This window comes from Canis aureus, chromosome 32 (genome assembly GCF_053574225.1).
Source record: "Canis aureus isolate CA01 chromosome 32, VMU_Caureus_v.1.0, whole genome shotgun sequence".
NCBI classification, from domain to species: Eukaryota; Metazoa; Chordata; class Mammalia; order Carnivora; family Canidae; genus Canis; species Canis aureus.
The window spans coordinates 6,075,977-6,096,039 of record NC_135642.1 but is presented as its reverse complement, the minus strand read 5'-3'; the positions used below and the strand labels follow the sequence as shown (position 1 = coordinate 6,096,039).

The 20,063-nt window shown below is 47.0% G+C and overlaps 1 protein-coding gene across 1 annotated transcript in view; it reads left to right on the top strand.

The window, feature by feature from the left end:
* Positions 1-20,063, top strand: part of RYR3 (ryanodine receptor 3) — a 513,451-nt gene that overhangs the window by 308,452 nt on the left and 184,936 nt on the right. Inside the window, exons 21-30 of the mRNA XM_077880434.1 lie at positions 1,234-1,338; positions 2,856-2,959; positions 3,226-3,309; positions 5,168-5,327; positions 6,680-6,827; positions 7,681-7,886; positions 8,474-8,648; positions 16,150-16,358; positions 17,920-18,095; positions 19,102-19,138. Coding sequence (XP_077736560.1) covers positions 1,234-1,338; positions 2,856-2,959; positions 3,226-3,309; positions 5,168-5,327; positions 6,680-6,827; positions 7,681-7,886; positions 8,474-8,648; positions 16,150-16,358; positions 17,920-18,095; positions 19,102-19,138 — 1,404 coding nt within the window. The remainder of the gene's footprint in view (positions 1-1,233; positions 1,339-2,855; positions 2,960-3,225; positions 3,310-5,167; positions 5,328-6,679; positions 6,828-7,680; positions 7,887-8,473; positions 8,649-16,149; positions 16,359-17,919; positions 18,096-19,101; positions 19,139-20,063) is intronic.

Genomic DNA, 20,063 nt, shown 5'->3' with positions numbered 1-20,063 from the left:
GGATCATGGGGGTGGAGGAAATTTGATCAGACACAGAGGTAGGCAGAGGAGTGATCAGATATCAAGGGTGGTGGATTCTCACCAAACTGATTTAGCAGGATCCTTTCTACAACTGGGGTCTTGGGAACAAGGCCCAAGGATAGAACCTAGCTGAAAAAGGGCTCAGAAGTTCCCATCTAGAGCCTGGTCTAGGAGACCATCCTTGTCATCTGCTCTATGGTATAGAGGGGTGTTATGTGTGTGTGTGTGTGTATGTATTATGTGTATCGGGGGATTAGTAAGGGTGAAGTTGCAAGTGCAAAGACACAGAACTGTGACAAGTGTGATCTTTTGTGAGAATTTCAAGAAGGTTGGAAAGAATGTGTTTGGGAGGACCATGGTGGAAGAACTGAAGGAGGACACTATATACTTGGTTAACATCTAGTTTTGTGTCTTAGGAGTTCAAGAGACACTTGGAAACACCCAGGAGAGTGCTTTGATGTGATTTTGTTGTAGACTCATCACTCTGGGCACAGTGTGGAGAGTAGATTGGTAGGGAGTTGAGACCAACTGTGAGGCTCTTGCCATGATCCAAGGAGAAGATAATGAGGTTGAGTGATTAGTAGAGGAGGCCCTTCAGAAAGATGCTTCGAAAATCAACATGATCAATTCTGTGATTGATTTGATGGTAGTGGATGGTGGAAGGGCAAGTAATGCCAAGAAGGAAGATACCAGGTTGACTTCAGGCTTGAAGCAACGGTGGGCCGTTCAATAAAAAGTAAAAGTAAAAACAGGAAGAGAAAAGTTTCTGAAGGAAAGAAATGAATTCAGTTTTGAATAGCATGTTGGGTTTATTTTGGTGAGAAAATCCTGCAGGCAGTTGGAATTGTAGGTCTGAATATAAGTAGAGACCGTGGCTGGTGAGATCTCCCAAGGAAAGAGCATGGACGGAGGGTAGGTCCCGGGAAGCATTCACATGTGAAGAATACACAGCACAAGTATCTACAAAGGAGCCTGAGGAGAGATGGGCAAAGAGGAAACCCAGAGAGGAAGGAGTTTCTGGAAGCATCTGGGTCAAACTGGATGGATTGGCTATCAGCCCTTCCTCGAGAGAAGGCACCCCTGGAAGCAGCCCCTCCTGGGGGATGTGTAGTGAATTCAACTGTGGCACCTTATCCATATAGGTTTTTAGGATAGATTTCAATACAATAATTCTTATACTGCTGATTTCATACTTGTTCCTTTTCCTTTTAGGTGGTTTTGCCACCTCACCTAGAAAAGATCCGAGACAGACTGGCTGAAAACATCCACGAGCTTTGGGGAATGAATAAAATAGAGCTTGGCTGGACTTTTGGCAAGGTTTGTGTTCCAGTGGCCAGGCTGGGACAGAGGGATGAATGGGTTACCTGGGAGGGTTCTTGAAAGACTCCAGTGAGTGAGGGAACCACATGAGCCCAAACTCTCTCCTCCTTACTGCCTCCTGGATAGCTATTCCTCCAAGCCTTGCTCCGTGGTCTAAGTGTGGTCAAGGGTGCTGCGGAGGCACCTCCCCTCTCACTTGGAAATGGTTTCCTTTATTCGGGGAAGATAGAGCACAGTGGCTCCTCAGCACCTCCTTCAGACGCTCACTTCTCCTTTCCCCTTCAGGAAGAGCTGTCCTCTCCACATGAGAGGCAAAAAGGCTGATTCATTGTTTTGAATCAGAATTTGTTTGAAACAGTTTTCAGATGATCACTAAGATTAATAGACACTCTGAGGAGGTTACAGAATCTCTTGCACTAGAAAGCATTTTTCAAAAAGGATGTAAATTGACTTTGTTCTGTGATTTGTATAAAGTCACATCTGAAAGCACAAGGATAGGCGAGTTGTAGAGCTTCCTGTGACCCTGACACCCTCAAATTATGCACATTCCAGCTTAGTTACTGAAAGAGGCCCTGCACTCTAACACTTTCTGTTTTGATAGAGCTACCGTAAAAGATTCGCCTTCTATGTGACCGCCTCTATGCCTTCATGATGCCATAGACCTCTCCTTTGGGGAACTACTCACAACTGCAATATAGCATTTATTATTATGATTATTTTATTACTGGTCTCTACCCCATTCTTTATGGGCCTGGGACTGTCCCAGCTCACCATTGAACTCCTCATGCCTGAATCAATAATGACCACAGAGCAGACACTTGACAAATGTTTGTTGAGTGAATGCATTAATTAATTAATGTCTGGATGTGTACGGTCCAATACAATAGTCATGAGCCACAAGAGACTACTGAGCACTAGAAATGTAACTAGTCTGAATTGAAATGTGCTGCAATTATACAATACGCTGGATTTTGAAGACCTGCTATGCAAAACTAATATAGAATGTCTCAAATTATTTTATACTCATGGCTTGTTAAAATGAAAATATTTCATATATGGGTTAAATGAAATGCATTAAAATGAATTGCACCTGTTTATTTTTGTGCTTCTCATGTGGCTACTAGAAAATTTGAAATTACAAATGTGGTCTTTGGACACATTCCATAGTACCTTTATGTCCTGAAAGAATGCTACCCCACAGTAGCATTGTGGTTTCATGAATTTGGGACAGGCAGGCACATGGCCACCATGTGGAAAGTTCTCTGCGAGCGTATGTTCTGAATGTTACACTTGAGTAGAAACAAATCCACAGAGCACAAATCACTGGCAACTTGGGGTCTGTGTGTATCTTTTACTAGAGGGGTGATCCTCAGTTTGCCTATCAGCAAATAACTGTCTTTGTTGTGCCTGATACAGATTGCCTGGGCCATGTTTCAAAATGTGTGCTTTCTGCTTTCCAGGGCAGTGCCAGTTGCCAAAACTTAAATTATATTTGTCCTTATGTTGTCACCTAGATACGGGATGACAATAAAAGACAACACCCCTGTCTTGTGGAGTTTTCAAAGCTGCCTGAAACTGAGAAGAATTATAACCTACAAATGTCAACTGAAACCTTAAAGTGAGTGTTTAATTGAAGTGAATGTGGAATAAACACTGAGTGGGTGATTTAATTCCTTAGAACTATACTGCAAAGGTATATCTCTTGCCTTGAAAACATGATGCATTCTGATAAATGAGCGGGGGTGGTGATTATTCATGCCACAGAAGGATTTAGCAGAGTAAGTAACACGTCCACCATTGTTACTTATCAACTCAGATGCAGGTTAGGGTCTTTGCTGTCCTGTATCAAGTTGACCTTTGTCCTCTCCCTCTGTCACATTGCAGAACCCTCCTGGCCCTTGGGTGCCACATCGCTCATATTAATCCAGCTGCTGAGGAGGACCTCAAGAAGGTCAAATTGCCCAAAAAGTAAGTGATTTTTTTCAAGACTTATTTATTTAATCATGAGAAGAGAGAGAGAGAGAGAGAGGCAGAGATACAGGCAGAGGGAGAAGCAGGCTCCGTGCAGGGAGCCCAACGTGGGACTCGATCCTGGGTCTCCAGGATCACACCCTGGGCTGAAGGCGGCAGTAAACCACTGAGCCACCTGGGCTGCCCCAATTGATTTTTTTAATGATCGAAGGTTTTCATGCTTCAGTCTGAGTTTTTTTTTTTTAACTGGGACGATAGGAGGCCCCTGCACAAAGGCAGGTGATGGTCCCAGATACTTGCTAGCCGCAGTCGAGGATGGTCCTTCCAGTTAAATCCCACACAGAGGTCTGCTGAAGTACAAGTGTCTCTAGGCTTTCCCTCTTTTTGCTCCTTCAGCTAGGACCTGTGCTACTATTGTTAGCTCTAAGCCAGGAGATGTGGCACTCAGATGGGTACACAGCCTTTGGTCTATAAGAATAGCAGTTGCCATAGGAGCATGAAAAATGGTCAGTAGCCATAGCAAAGATTTACTCCTCCAGCGTTGGGCCAGCCTGGTAAGTCCTCGGTGGAAATGATTGTCTCAGCCCCTAAACCTGCCTGCACCCTATTCTCCCTGTCACCTGTACATTCGTGGAAAGGGACATGTTCTCACACACTCAGGTGCACACTCAACTGGCACATCAACTGGCTCGCTCACTTGCTGACCCCCCCACGCACCAACCTTGGGTACACGCGCATTCACATACAGGCATGGCAATTACTTACGAGCCAAGGCAGTGCCAGCTTTAATCAAATGCTTATCTTCCTCTTCTTCCCTGTTAAACTCCCAAGCTGCCAAGTGCCACTCTCAGAGGCAACTCCAGATGCTGAGAGCGGCATGTCCAAGAAGTAGCAGGTAGGAGGGCAAACTGCTGACCAGGCTGCTGGGGTCAGTGCTCAGCAGTCAACATATGTTGTTGCCCACGTGGGGGCTGTTGGGGATGCCCAAGATCCGACATCCCAAGAAGATGGATGATAGGCAGTGTTTAATGCCTGCAGCAGACCCTGCATCTTATGCTGCTTGGCAGTTCCTGTGTAGTGAGAGCCCTGGTCTGCAAGCCATCATGTTCAGGTTCTGGCTCTCATCTGGGCACTCCTTGGCCCTGGGTCCATGGGTGCCTCCAGGTACACATTCCCACATAGCTATGATCGGCTACTTGCCTGAGAGGCACTCCGCAGTGTGGTCATCTCCATTCATGCAGTGTATCTATCCGGGCTCATACTCAGCTTTGTCCCATCTTCACATTATCTGTCAAATTATCTACCCAATTACAGACATTTGAGGCTGTGGCTCCCGAGCTGAACAGGTGAAGGTCACCTCAAGCTCACAGATTCTCTGACGTGGTGGTGATTTTCTTTTTGCACCCAAAGTAAAGGTTTAACTTTCTGAGACTGAATGCTCATTCTCTACTGACTTATAAGAAACCATTTGGCTCAAGGTCCTGTCCTTGCCATGCTGCTGGTTGGAATCTTTTCTGTTCTTTGTTTTTGTTTTTTTCTTTTCTGTTTTTGAAGTGAGTTGGAGGAGCTGTACGTAATTCCACAGCACCTAAATGTGCCCCTCATTTGTCAGGCACACAAATAGTTTTCTTAGAAATAAAGCTGGACGGCACTGACCATCCACTTTGTCCAACAGTCAGGAGGTGGATTAGGGGTTTCATCTAAGGACTTGAAAGAGAGCTGAGCTATCCATTCTGCCAGGAAGTAGAACCTGAGATGGTAGCCTAATTTTTTATGGTATTCTTACCATGTGCTAAGATCTGGAATGTGAGAGTCGTAGAGATCTGTTCAAAAATATATATATTTTTACTTATAGCTATATGATGTCCAACGGCTATAAACCAGCCCCTTTGGACTTGTCTGATGTGAAGCTGTTACCGCCTCAAGAAATTTTAGTAGATAAGCTTGCAGAAAACGCACATAACGTTTGGGCCAAAGACAGAATAAAGCAAGGATGGACCTATGGCATCCAACAGGTAAGAAGTACTGGATCAAGTGTGCTGGAAAAGCTAGGAGATGTGGTAATCCATCAAAATTCCATTTTGCATTTTGCTTTGGTGGGTATTTGATTGGAAGATGGAAGCTGCCCTTGCACCCCTTGCACTCTATCCCTCATGCTTCAGCGCACTCGTTATTTATAGAATCTGGGGATTGCATGGAATTTGTAATGGTCACAATGACATTAACTCTAGGCATAATTCCAATTTTGCAGAAGTGGATTGGCTTACCTTTCCTTTGTTAGTTGGTTCACTGGCAATCATGTTTCCTTGTGTGTGCCCACTGGCTGCATCTTTCCTTGTTCCTTGTCTTGCTGTTTGCATTCCAGAGAGCTAAGCTTTCATGCCACTCTCCAAGGCCAGGGGAAGTCTTCTACAAGTCAACATTATAGTTCAGCAGTGTTTCTGGGATGGTCCCAGGTACCTACCACTGAAGATGAAAATGAGAGGGACAAACCAGCCTTCCAGGAAGCCTGTACCCCTTACTTTAGCCCATTTGGCCAGGATTCCTGGGCAGTTCTTGGCTTGCACAGGAGACCGCCAAGACCAGGGCTCAGCAAGGAATTAGGTGGAGTTTAGAACCAACCCATCTCTCCTCAAAATATTTCCTCATCTCCTTAAGTGCCTGAGGAAGTTCAGGGATAGTTGTGTGTACCCATGTTTGTTCATGCCTGAACCTCTAACTCTGCCCATGTCTGGAAACCAAGAAGACCACAACTATGGAAACCATGGTGGGAAGGGGGATTCAGAACAGCATGTCAGGCATATTCCTTGATGATGACTCACCACTGAGGTCATCACCATTGTTTTCTTACTCCTCCCCAGGGAACTGAGGAGGACTCTAATACAAGTGAGTGCCTACTACAATGAAATGGACTCACTGTGGCTCTGCCACCTTTTCTGATGTGAACACAGATGTTTCTCTACATTGTTTCTCTGTTAAAAGACTGTTGTGAGGTGACTGTAACAATTGAAATCATGGCATGATCTTCCACAGGGGAATAGTTACATAAATCCTCATCTGCCTTGCCTCAGGAATAGAGGTTTCTAACCAATTTCATGACACTTCACTTTATTCACAGGCTGGCATTATTAAAATGTGTTTTTTAATGCTAGGTTTGAACATTAGCAAAAACTCTCCATTTGTATTCATTTAATCCTGAAGAGGACTTGTAAATGAGTATATTGCTAAATATCAAGACACTGGGGGGAAGAGCTGGTAGGCTGCTATGAGGAAGCCAGGATTGTAGCTGGGAATATGTAAGTGGGACAAGCCTTTTGTAAAGATGAAATGTATTTCCTCAGAACCTCTTTTCTCTGGTTTCACATAGGATTTGAAGAACAAAAGAAATCCCCGGCTGGTGCCATATGCATTACTGGATGAGCGTACCAAGAAGTCCAACAGGGACAGCCTTCGTGAAGCTGTTCGCACGTTTATTGGTTATGGCTATAACATTGAGCCATCTGACCAAGAACTAGGTAACGAGTTGAGATTGTTTATTCTGGTCCCAGTTGACTAAATCAGTCCTCTTCTGCAGAAATGCTGACTGAATAAATCTGACATGTACTATTAGAAATGATATTGGTACCAAAGACCACTAAAGTAAATGGTGTATTTTAACAAGTGAGGGGAGGAGGGAGGAAAACCATGTTTAAACTCTATGATAAGTTTCTGTGGTGAGCACTTCTGTGCCCCAGTCCCATGAGGAATAAGTGATCCTCTGACATAACTGAGCTTTTTGGGATATTTGGTCATAAATCCAAGTTACCTCTTCTTTATCAAACATGTGAATATCAGCTTACTTTGGGGCCAGGGTGTCTTATCTCTAAATTCAGTTCTAGCACTGATGAAAAAATCACCAGGCCATAATTGATGAACATGTCATTGTTATCCCATACCCAAGGAGAACTATAGGCAAATTAGGGCAGTATTACAAGTGATTAAGAGGATAGATTTGGCATAAGACAGACCCGGGTTCAAATCCCTACTCCAGTTTACTGGCTCTGTGACCTTGAACAAGTAAACCTTTCTGAGCCTTAATTTTTTCATCTGTAAAGACAGTATTACTGACCTCATAGGGTTGTTACTAGATATAGTAGTTTCTAAAGGATCTACTGCAAAGTAATCGCTCAGTGAATGTTCGCTTATATTCTGATTATGATATGGTGATAATGGTGATTCTTATATTATGAACAAAATACCATGTTGGGTAGTGGGAGGACTTTGTCAGTCTTTGTTGTGAAATTCTTTTGAGGAATGCTACCTAATTATTAAAGGCCTGTGTTCTCTATTTACCTCCTGCACCCTCTGCTCTTTTCCTTTTCACAACAGCTGACCCAGCTGTGGAGAAAGTCAGCATAGACAAGATTCGATTTTTCCGGGTAGAGCGGTCTTATGCAGTAAGATCTGGAAAGTGGTATTTTGAGTTTGAGGTGGTGACAGGAGGAGACATGCGCGTCGGCTGGGCCAGGCCAGGCTGTCGGCCTGACATTGAGCTGGGGGCCGATGACCAAGCCTTTGTGTTTGAAGGCAGCAGGGTAAGTCTGGATAGTGTCCACATGTCCTCAGTCCTCAGTCCATGTTTCCCTTCTCCAGACATTTCCCTGAAATTGGAAGTACTAAATGTCTGGATCGCTAGCTTCAAAGTGAGTTGCCACCACCATTGCTAATTTAGATCATTGAATGGTTATTGCTAGTGATTATTGCTTTGTTCTTTGCTCTGATAAAGGGAGGGCTATGTGTCCCCATCCTTTATATAAGCTCCATATCTACCCTGTACTTGAGCCCATTGCCTCCATTCCAGAGGAGGTTCACAGAACAGACTGTAGCCAGTTTGTAAGGAAATCTTACCACTTTGTTCCGGAGGGAGTTTGCTTGCTGTTATAGCTGACTAGGTGTTAGGAGACTCTGGCTACTTTTTCTGATGAGCCTCTGTAAGTTGGTTTCATTTATTTGTAAGATAGTTCATTCCTTCCTGTGAATTGTCCCTGCTAGAGAGATGAGTACCTTGTAGAAATCAGGTACCAGTACCAGTTAGGAGAAATTCCTCATGCAGTCATTTATTCAACTGCATGGGGCTTTTAGGACCTCTAGTTATCTAAGCTCTTGGGGCCTTGTTTCCTAGGGCCAGCGTTGGCATCAAGGCAGTGGGTATTTTGGACGTACATGGCAGCCAGGAGATGTGGTTGGATGTATGATTAACCTGGATGATGCTTCAATGATCTTCACACTGAATGGGGAGCTGCTGATCACCAACAAAGGCTCTGAACTTGCCTTCGCTGATTATGAGATTGAGAATGGTAAATCTGCCACCTTCCCCACCCTCATTCCAGCTCTATGAGTTGAGGGAAAACCCAAGGAGAGCTGGGTGAATTCATCTACCTCCTTATTTAGGATGAACCATCTTTTGCATATTTGAAGCCCTGATGGTGAAGACTAGCCCATGTACTATCATTTTTGAAAAGTCAAGACAAATAATGGTGATGGTTGGTACGTGCAGCATAAATATAAGTTCTGAACTTCCAGATAGATTAAGAAGCTCTCCTCTGATTCCCTTACACTGTGCCTTGGTGTATTACAGTTTCCCAGTATTACAGAAGAAATGCTAATTGTATCTGGACTTACACCTCTGGGAGAATAGAAAAGTCAGTGAATTAAAGAATTATCCTTTTATTCTCATTTGAAATGTCAGTTTGCATGTTTGTGTAATTGAACTTGATGCTTTGATGAAAACCATTGAAACAAAAGTTCGACTTAGCTGTTCCTTGAATGAAATATAATTTATTTTGAAATTCAAACATGCTATGAAACCCAAGTACAGTTGTACTCATTAAAGGTCCTGAATAGACAGACGGCAGTCAAGGCAGTGCCTTCAGCTACACAAAGGAGCAGTCAGCGCTTCTCATTTCCTGTATGCGTAACTACGTTATGTCCAAACGGGGTTGGCCGCATATAGGAGAAGGAGCACTGGCCTGTGAGTCAGCTGACTCGCTCCTGATAAGCTTTGTGGCTCCTAGACAGCCTTGGCTTGACCTCTCTGGGCTTCACTTTCTTCATCTATACCAGAAAATTGGAAGACAGACCATATAAGTTCAATGGCAATGACTTAATACCCACTGTATGCACACCCCTATTTTGATGCTGTGCCATTCTCTTTTTAATTATAGATGATGATGAGGTGAAGTAGTTAAGAAGGCAAGAGGCTGCTCTGGGTCAGGTGACCTGGGCTTTCCCCTAGCTACTGCCCTCTCCATCTGTGACATCTTGGGTTGACTTTATTTAACATCTTCTCCCCCTCTGTAAATGAGGAGGGCTCCTGTTAGCTCTAGATTTCTGAAACCCTATAAGATGAAACTACTTTCACCTATAAAGATAAAACTACATAGCAAGAGCAGCAGAAATATGTGTAACTGTGTGTATAATAACATGAATATTCTTTATTTAGAGAGTTTGTTACTTTATAATAATGACTTTCATGCTTTTTATGGACACCTATTATCTGTACCTGAACATACTTGAAGAGAACTTTAAAGGTTTTTCGAAGACCCACACATATGGGGAAATAGAAAGGTTGCAAGTCACCATCTTTTCCTAGAAAGACAAGATGACTAAAGCCAGATGGGGTAATATTTGAATGCCTTCTGTAAAGGTTTAAAATCAAGGATTTAAAGAATTAATCCTTGTTGCAGACACCTGTGGGAAACATGTTGCCAGCAGAATGACTTCTATGCTGTCCAGAGGCAAAGCAGAGGAAATGTGTATGTAGGTAGGAGGATAGTGTAGCAAAGCCACCTAACACTGCTCTTAGGAAACTGTCATCTGCTGAGTACCCACCACATGCATTGTTCCTCTCTTGAGGCCAGGAGGAAAAGGAAGAACTAGAAGATTTAGGCTCATCCCCAAGGAAAGTAGCTCCCAAGGAAAGTAGGAAGATTTAGGCTCATCCCCAAGGAAAGAATCTTCTAGTTCTTCCTTTTCCTTCTGGCCTCAAGAGTAAGGTAAAAAGAGTCCAAAGATCGGGGACCTTCTCCTGGCTCTACCGTCTATGAACCAGGGGGGGTTACAGGAGGTTACTTATCTCTGAGGTAAGGAAGAGATAAGAATCTTGTCTGTTGTGCAGAATTATGAGAACTTGGTAAAGTCCAAAGCCTTGCTGCTCAAAGTGTGGTCCACTTGTGAGAAATGCAGGATCTCAGGCCCCCATGCTAGACCTAGTGAGCCCCAAACTGCTGACACCACTCCAGTGGTCTGCATGCACATTAAAGCATGAGAAGCAGTGGTTCGAAGTATATATTAATGCAAACAACAGCAGTGGTCAGGGGGTCATTTTCTTGTTTTAAAATACAAGAAATACATTTAAAATACAAGAAATACATTTTCTTCTTTTAAAATACATAACCCATAAATATGCAAAGATAACTCCTAACACAAAGGAGCAGGTTAGAAGTGACAAATGACGAATACAGAATGGAAATTCTATGAATATAGGCTTGGAACTGAATGTGAAAGAGAGAATCTGAGAGGTCCACCTCTAAGGAGCAAGGTATTCCCCTCTAGAGATCTAACTACAGTAATAATTATAGTATATGAGTAGTATGAGTAATAGTGTGGAATTGGGGAAATTCAGGAAAGGGCAGAAGAGTTTGGAAGACTTTTGTATGGAATTTATGGAAGACAAAGCTGTTAAGATTAGAGAAGGTGCAGGTGACAGCCTCGAATACCAGGACTCAGTCTTTTCATTCAAGAAATTTGTGTTGTCTAACTTGGGCCAAGCACCCTTGGACTTCACTCCCCAAGGCATGGGTTTGAGCAGAGGAACACTATCAAGAAGAGGGATGTTTTACAATAACCCTGCTTTTTGAGGATCATCTGTGTTGTAATGAAAGAAATGCCTCCTAGACCTTTTGTGTACAGGGATGCTGTCTGACCTTCAGAATAACAAAGTGTATTATTAGTGAGCTGTTTTATAATAGAATTGTGCCATATTTCATTAAATATTATGCTGTAATATTGTGTTGCACTTTAATAATACAGAGACGAGATAGTGAGATAGTTGGAAGTCCCTTTCCGTTCTCTGGTGGATCAGGAGTCTGTAGAAGGACACTTGAGAGGAAGTAGGCATGCCACTCTTTGATGACAACAGTCCTGTAGCATCTCTCTGCTCTCTGCTCTCTCATAGTGTCTCTCTGGTAGAAAGAGGAAGCAGTCCTTGCCTTGAGCTGTTATGAGAAAGCATCTGTTGAAAATAGAGCATTTTATATGTGGTAGCCCCCCAGAAAACAGAATCTCCTATGTGCATTTCTTCTGGTTGCCAGCATGCCTTGATTTGGACCATTGCCCTAGTAGGAGTTGTGCTGATGGGAAGTTTCTAGTCCTTTGAGGGAAGGAGTGGGGACAGGCATTCCAACTCATGGCTGTTTTCTTCTGAGTTATTTATAAATTGTTATCTCTATCCTCTTTTTTTTTTTTTAAAGATTTTATTTATTTATGCATGAGAGACACAGAGAGAGAGAGAGGCAGAGGGAGAAGCAGGCTCCATGCAGGGAGTCCGATGTGGGACTTGTTCCCGGGATTCCAGGATCACGCCCTGGGCCGAAGGCAGGCGTTAAAACCGCTGAGCCACCCAGGGATCCCATCTCTATCCTCTTCTGCATCGTAGTTGATAGACTCTTACCTGCCTCATCAGTAGTGTTCTAATCCTTGTTCCTTCCTCTGATCCCTGGCTGGGACCATTACAGCTCTCGATGTTGTCACCTAATAGCATCTGGAAGCTCAGAGGCTTCCCTGGTGAAACGTTTGCTACTATTCTTCCCTTTCCTTCTACTTTATCAGAAGATAAAATTCTGAACATCCTGTTAGACTTCCTACGTGATGTCTGAGCAAGGCTTTCCTGCCTGTGTCCCGTGCCAGGTCTCTGCCAGGCACTCCTCTGAGACACACACTGCTCCACTGCAGCTTTGGGGTCTGCAGGGACGACCTCGCAGCTTGTCCCCTCAGTGGCTTGTCAGGATTGAACAGATCCCCAGCTCTGCTGGCAGCTCTTCTGTAGGTGGCAGGAGATCGTACCTGGGGGAGGTGTCACTGCCATCTGCGTGCAAACCACACTGCAGCCGCCCCGGGGTCCCCTGGCTCTCCCTCCAGGTGAGTGTGATGGTTCAGAAAGTGGCTAGAGCAGGGGAACGTAGTCCCTCATTTCCCATGTTTGCTGTAAGGCTTGGGACAACCTCCATGCTGTCCCTAAATTCTATCTCCCTGAGGCTTAGCGAGAAAGGAGAGCAAATGGGGAACACACGTGCTACTGGGATGAGACTCTCAGAAATGCCTGGGAAATGTCCTGGCTGCTCATCTAAACACTGCTCTCCAAGACCTCAGTTTTTCCTTTACTGGTAGTGAGTTGCTCTCGTGTCTTTCCGCAGCTTGAAAGGGATTAACAAAAGGTCCATGGTTTAGATTTTCTTGGGAACCAAGTTGTTTTTTTTTCCCCCAAGCTCCCAAATTATTAAAGATGGCCCCCGGACTATCCCTCTTCCTAACCACAGAACTAGTAAGGGGGCCTTGTGATAGAAAAGTTAACAGAACCTGGAGTCTTCTGTAGGATTTAAATGCCTGTGTTCTTGTCAGTGCTCTCCTGGAACAAGAACTCTGTGCACATCTTGGTTCAAGATAATGTCATCTGTAAATTTTCTTTTCACACCTCTTTGAAAATGTCAGCATATTGAGGCTCCTGGGTGGCGCTGTCAGTTGAGAATCCAACTCTTGGTTTTAGCTCAGGTTGTGATCTCAGGGTTGTGGGGTTGAGCCCCATGTCAAGCTCCATGCTCAGCACGGAGTCCACTGGGGATTCTCTCTCATTCTTCCTCTGCCCCTCCTACTTGTGTGCGTGCGCTCTCTCTCTCTCTCTTTCAAATCAATAAATGGATTTTTTTTTTAAAAAAAAAAAAAAAAAAGCACATTGCATCTATTAGGCTGCATAGAGGGAGGGGCATTTCTTTCCCCTTTATTTTTTGGCCTCTTCTCCAGTGTCCTTTGAAGCTAGGGGCTAAGTTGTGTTATGAGAGCCACTGCTCATGCTAATACCACATGGCCTTACCAAATGGGTCTTCTTATCCAGATTTACTTCAGGAGGGCATGTGGCCACTTAAGAGGTAGCCCTTTTCATCTGAGGGGCCTTCAGCACTTCAAGGTTGTGGGTCTCCAGCTGCTTTATCTGGAGGCAACTGGTCAATGACATAACACTTAGGAAAAGTGAAGAAAAAGTCACAAAGCAAGTCATTGTAGATAAGGCTTAGTTCCCATTGCTTGCTCTGGACCACCTCCCTGGCAGTGTTCTGCATGCACTGGCTCTGCATGCTTACCAGGTGACAGGCCTGGAGCCAGCTCTCCAGGCTGCTAAGGCTCCATTTCCTGTACTGTAAAATGGGCCTAGTGGGTAACTCTGCACAGTATGAAGCCCAGTGCCCAACACCTAGAAAGTACCCAATACCTATTAGCTGTTGTGGTTTCATCATCGGTGTCCCCCTTTCCCCATCAGGCAGAGTCAGAACATTACATGAGATGTTAATGCTGCAAGAAAGAAAGATCATCACGAGAGCCTCTCAGCCAGGTGATGGGAGCTGATTCGGTGTACCCAGGTACCAAGTGTTCTTCCCTGGGGGAAAGCACTGGCACCTCATGAGGATTTATCTTTGCTCCTGGTGCTCTCCTGGTTCTCTCTTTTCTGATCCAGGCCTTTACAGAGGCTGTCCCAGATGTGCCCACTCGGTCCCAGGAGATGTCCCAAGTCTCTCCCCTGCTGCTGTCACGTCCACGATGACTGTGGCCACGCCTTCTCTCAGACTCTGTTCGGCTGCCCCAGTAGAGACAGCCACTGTCGTGCAGGGATGGCACAGGACCCGGTAACACATCCAGTCCCCTGCCCTGGGACATGACTGCTGTTTAAATTATCCGCTGGAACATTCAGCCCTTCTCTTGCACAATGACTGGCAGCTGGTCTACGAGTCACAGTGTGTAGGGTCTTGTCCCCTCTTGTTACGTGCCCTTCTCATGACTTTGGTCAGGTCCATTAGCTCCTCAGGTCTTTAGTTCTGTCCTCAGTAAAGTGCCGTCTCCTTTGCTGGTAGCTTAGGAATGAGGAGGATCTGAGGTCCCTCAGAAGAAAGGCTTCCCGCCAACATGACCTGCCTTCCTCTGCGTGTGCCTCAGAGCACTGCTGGGTCTGTGACCAGGAAGTCACTCATGTGACTCAAGTCATTCAGAGGTCCTCCCCTCAGTCTCTTCCCTCCCGGGCTTCCCTAGTGTGTGTGCACCCCACCTCCCCAGCCGATAGAGAAGAAGAGAGGGGGCACCAGCTTTCCTAAGACGGCCTTTCTCTGCTCACATCAGGGTGAGGCTGCTTTGTGATCATGGCCTCAAGGTAAGACTAGATGGTGGCAGTTCTCTGGGCTGTGTTAGCCCCGTTAGCAGAGACCAAACGTGGCCTCGGGAGCGGTGGTATTTCACAGCAGGGCTTTCACACCTCACCAACTCCCTGTTTGTAGAAGCTCCTCAGGATCAGGATGCTTTTCTTCCTTCACATCTTCCCCAGTGCAGGATGGAGCCCTTTGTCCCAAGGGGGACCCAAGAAATGTCGCTAAGAAGCAATGCTCATTCCACACACAACCAGACTTCCAGGGGTCCCTTAGGGATCTAACCTGTCCCACCTGCCTTCCTGACGGCCAGACTACCAGTGTGCAACCCGTCCTCTGCATCCCTGGGCGCAGACTCTGTATAAACATCACCCTCATTCTGCTAACATTGCATTAAAGCTCTTGCATTTGAAATGATCACAGATGGCATCAAGTAGTGTCCTGAGTGAGTGGGACTCGATCCCAGGACTCCAGGATCATACTCTGGGCTGAAGGTGGCACTAAACCACAGAGCCACCGGGGCTGCCCCAACACCAGTTTTCTTTGTGGGGGCTCCTCAGCCCCTGGCCTCAGTGCTCCTGCACCCTCCTGTGATAATTAGTGCTCTCCTAGCCCTGCGGATTTGTGGGTCTATGATTATGATTTACAAATATCCCACAAACAAGAACAGCAAACAATTGGAACCTTGGCTCTGGAATATTCTGCGTGGCAGTTTTCTAATATGATAAGATGCAGGCAGAAGCTTGGAAAGAGATTGTAATGGTAGGAGGGGAGGTTAGAAACATCCCTGAAGCTCCTACAGGGAGACCTAGCCTCCTGCTTGGATGGGGAGCAAACAGCAGGCTCAGGGCACAGCCACTTGTAAACAGTATTTTGTAAACCAGCAGCATCAGTGTTAGCCTCTAAACCCTCCCAGAATCCCACTCAAAAGGGAGAGAACCACTCATTTCACTGGGGCAGATGCTGAGACATGAGGCTATTTTGTTTGTGCCAAGTCCTTCTTTAGGCTTCTTGGGTTGTTTTGTTCTTGGCAGTGTTTAAAATTTCCCAGGGCCAAATGTCAATTTTCACAAAAGCGTAGACAAGGACTTTTATTTATCCACTTACTGGTCTTTTCCAGCTGACATTTCTTTACACCTCTTATGAATAATCTTGGTTGGATGATCGTTTCTCTCCCAAATCATCTCCAACCAAATTCAGTTATGCTCCCTGTGCACCATGGCAGCCAGAGTCCCTTTGACCTCCTGTTGGGTCTGTGCACCAGGAGGAAAGATAAGGGCTGGTGTCCTGCCTTTCCTCCTAGACTCAGAGCCGTTGGGAAGCAAAGGCCTGACTTCCTCACAGCTCCCAGGGATGGTCCTGTGGGCTGAGGCAGGCTCTTTTGCACACTCCTCAGGCTTTGTGCCCATCTGCTCCCTGGGACTGTCTCAGATCGGCCGCATGAATCTCGGGATGGATGCCAGCACCTTCAAGTTTTATACCATGTGTGGCCTTCAAGAGGGCTTTGAGCCTTTTGCTGTCAACATGAACCGCGATGTTGCAATGTGGTTCAGCAAGCGCCTCCCGACGTTTGTCAACGTGCCAAAGGATCATCCACATATAGAGGTAACATTACACGTCATGAGTGGCCCTGGCAGAGCAGGTGACCAAGCCATTAAGCTCCTGCTAATGCTCCTGTCAACAGGCAGCTGCTTACCTAGCCAGGCCCTGGCTGCCTCCCCGCTGCCTCTTCGCTGGCCCTCAGGGCTGTAATCCTGGGGCAGCTCAGTGGCACCTTGCAGATAGCACTCACTTTGCAGACACATCCTTGCAGTTGGGTCCCCAAGCCTTTGAGCCACTCTTTCATCCAGCTGTCCCTGTATTGCTGTGGCCATATGAGTACAGTATCCAAAGGCCTTAAGCATTTTTCTGAGAAAGTTCAGTACCTATAGTCCAGATGATATGCCCCAGATGTAGTTCCATGCTCCTAACATGAAGTCTTTTAGGTCCTATTTATTTGTGCTGAGTTACTTCCAGCATTTTAAGGTGACATGTAGTAGTTATGGTACCCTCACCCTGTAGGAAGGGGCCAGGAGGGGCCAGAGATAACAGGAGCCTGATGTGGGTGCTGGCTCCATGTCTCCTGGCCCCCATGGAAACCCACCATGGCTTTATCATGTGGGGTACGGGGGGTGAGGGGATAATGGGAAGTCAAACCAGCTCCACTGAGGCATGAGATGCCGTGGTTGCTCCCACCTGACTATAACTTCCCTTCACTCCCCATCCACTGCAGATCCAGCAAGCATCACCTCCTAATCCTCCCCTTTTCCCTACAATCTTAAGTACTAGAGACTTTTATTTCTGTGACTCTTACCTGATCGGCACTTTGGAAAGCTGGCTCATAAACTTTTAGAGGTAATAAACCCCTCTGACAAACCAGTGGAATCTGGAGACCCTGTTGGAAAGATACACAAACCACACAAAAATACGCAAGCATGCTTAGACATGCCGCGACAGGAGCTGCTCTCTAGTTGCGGGGCGGCGCTTAGACCCCAAGAAAGCTGTTATTGTTTTGAGTCTTAGTTTACTCCCTCTGCACCCTCTCCCCGCCCCCCCCCCAACGTACACACACATTTTGAAGACCCAGTTTTGCTCTCTCCTCCCCCAAGCCCGTCCCTTGCAGCGCTGTGCCCTGGCCCTGGGAACTTCCCACTGTCTCCAGGTGCCTCGGCACCTAGGCTGCGCTTGGGGTGCGGCTGGGAGATGCACCAGGTGGGAGGTGACCCCTCCCAGGGAACTGCGATGTTTCTCCTGCAGCTTTGGCCTTTCTACTGTCTTTCTCCTTACGTAGTCTCTGGCCCACCGACAAGGGAAATCTCTGGAAACGTTTTCTTCTTTAGCCCCTTGACCTGAAAGTCCCCCTCGGCAGATGGCACCCTAACCCCCCACTCCCCACCCGTTACTGCGGTTCTCACACTTGATCTGACAGAAGAGCCACCGGGCACGTTCTTAAATCTGTAGTTTCCATAGCCAGAGGCGACTGTGCTATTGTAATGGTGAGAGTAATGGTTTGGTGAGCGCAGGTGACAAGGTTGGGGTCACAGAAGCGCTGACAGAAGGACGTCACTGAGGGCAGGTGGGCCGGGTCGGCCCGCAGGCGAGTCGGTGAGGACATGTGCTGTTCCAGGTGGTGAGGGTGGACGGCACCGTGGACAGCCCCCCCTGCCTCAAGGTGACCCACAGGACGTTCGGCGCGCAGAGCGGCGGCGCCAGCATGATCTACTGCCGCCTGAGCATGCCCGTCGAGTGCCACTCCTCGTTCAGCCACGGCCCCTGTCCGGACGGCGACGCGGTCCACAAGAGGTGAGCGCCGGGCCTCCCGCGCCCCCAGCGGCTCGTGGCACGTGTGACGACTGCCCCCCGCCCGTCCGCCTCCATGTCTGGCTCCCCCAGACCACAGCCCGAGCTCACGGGGAGAACGTGCGTGTCTACACGCGTGCCCGCGCACGCTCGTGAGTGCTCGTGCAGTGTGTACCCGGGGGCCCGTCACCCCACAGGGGGTCACGTCTAGTGGGAATGTTTCTGCTCTTCTCGAGCCCACTGGGTCCTCCACCTCCTTGCAGTCTCCAGGGCGTCTGTTCTGGAGCCCAAGGAAGACAAGTGCCTGAGAGGGCACAACCGTCGTTGCCTTTGTGGGAAACTAAAAGCCTCCAGGGGACACGCTGCCTCCCTGTGCGACTGTGGCCACGGTCCAGGTCGGCAGCTGCGCAACTGATGACTGCTGTGACCTCTTCCTGACACGGAACGTGTTCTTTGTGGTCGTCTTTCCTTTAACGTCTCCTTCTGATTGCCGGCGTGTGTCTGCCCACTGGAGCTGTGTCGGCTGGGCCTCCCCCTGACCCTCGCACTCTGGGCAGTGTTAAACAGGCACGGCTGCAGGAAAGAATAGGACGGTGCTTTGGTTTCCTTTTTGTATGTTGGATTTGCCAACATACAGTATGACACTCAGTGCTCAGCCCGTCCAGCGCCCCCCTCAGTGCCCGTCCCCCCACCACCCACCTCCCCTTCCCCCAGGAAAGGATGGTGCACTTAGAGCCATGTAGCTCAGCCTTCCCTACCACCCCCACCCCAAGCTCTGACCCAGTGTCTGGGCTGACAGAGTTGGAAGTCACAGCCTTGGCTTGTGGTAGCAGGTTACAGATGCCCAGGCCCCAGGACCAGCTGGGATCACTCATGTACGGGAAATAGTTTTGCAAGCTTGCTTTCATTATTAAAGGGAGAGCAATTGCCTGTCAGAGTTGTGAAATTCTCTATACAGTTGAGTAACTAAAAGGTGGATTCTCTTCCTCCCACCCCGCCCCCACTCCAGGAAACAGATGCAAGAAATACTCTCTCCTACAACAACGGTAAGTAAATGTGTTCAATTACTGTTTTAATTATTTGATTCTTTGTTGTGCCTGATAATACGCCCCTTACAGCAGAGATCTGTCTAGAGATCCCGTGTAATTGCCAATTACCCTATCCCTTAATATCCACCTTGATGCTTCCAGAATGCTTCTCTGACATTTCTCAAATGGGAGAAGAAAGACAGTTACTTCGTACACAGCAGAGGCTCCACTTGAAGCTCCCGATTGGGCATCACTGTGCACTTGTGCCCCTTGGCCCCAGGGACCAGCACTGCCTTTCTGATTGAAATGAGCATGTTGGGGGGCAGGGGGCTCTTTCATTTCATCCTTTTGTTTGTTCTTTTATATAAACTTCTGAATCAACTCTCCCATCTCTCCAAGCTGCGCTAGGAATAATGTCGAAAGCAATCAAGTGAAAAGCAGGAGCAGAGAACAGTCCAGATGATGGAAGCTGATTTTGGTCCCCTTTCTAAAGTGATACAATAGTCAGAAAGCAACACTCACTAATGTCTGTCTTTGCGCGTCCTGACCCCCCCCCCAAAAAAAATTTTTCTTTGGAAGAAATGCATGTCACCCCTTCTGTAAAGTTATCCTGCCATGACAGATTATCCATCATCAGGGATGAGACTGTGGCTGCAGCACGTCATGCGTGTACTACGTGCAGGGCATGGCGCTAGGAGCCTGGTGTCCCCTCGCCCACACCATCCCCACGGCCACCCCATGAGGCAGACAATACCATGCACTGTGAAGCACAGGACAAGTGAGGTGCCCCAGGACGCACAATTAATAGATGCCGGTGGCAAGATTCCAGCCCCAGTCTGGCCAGCTGACCCTTTTATCTGCTCATCAACAAGATACAACAGGCTAGCAGTAAGGGACTTCGTTACGAATAGATGTGCTCAGTTTCATAAGGAGGATGAGGAAG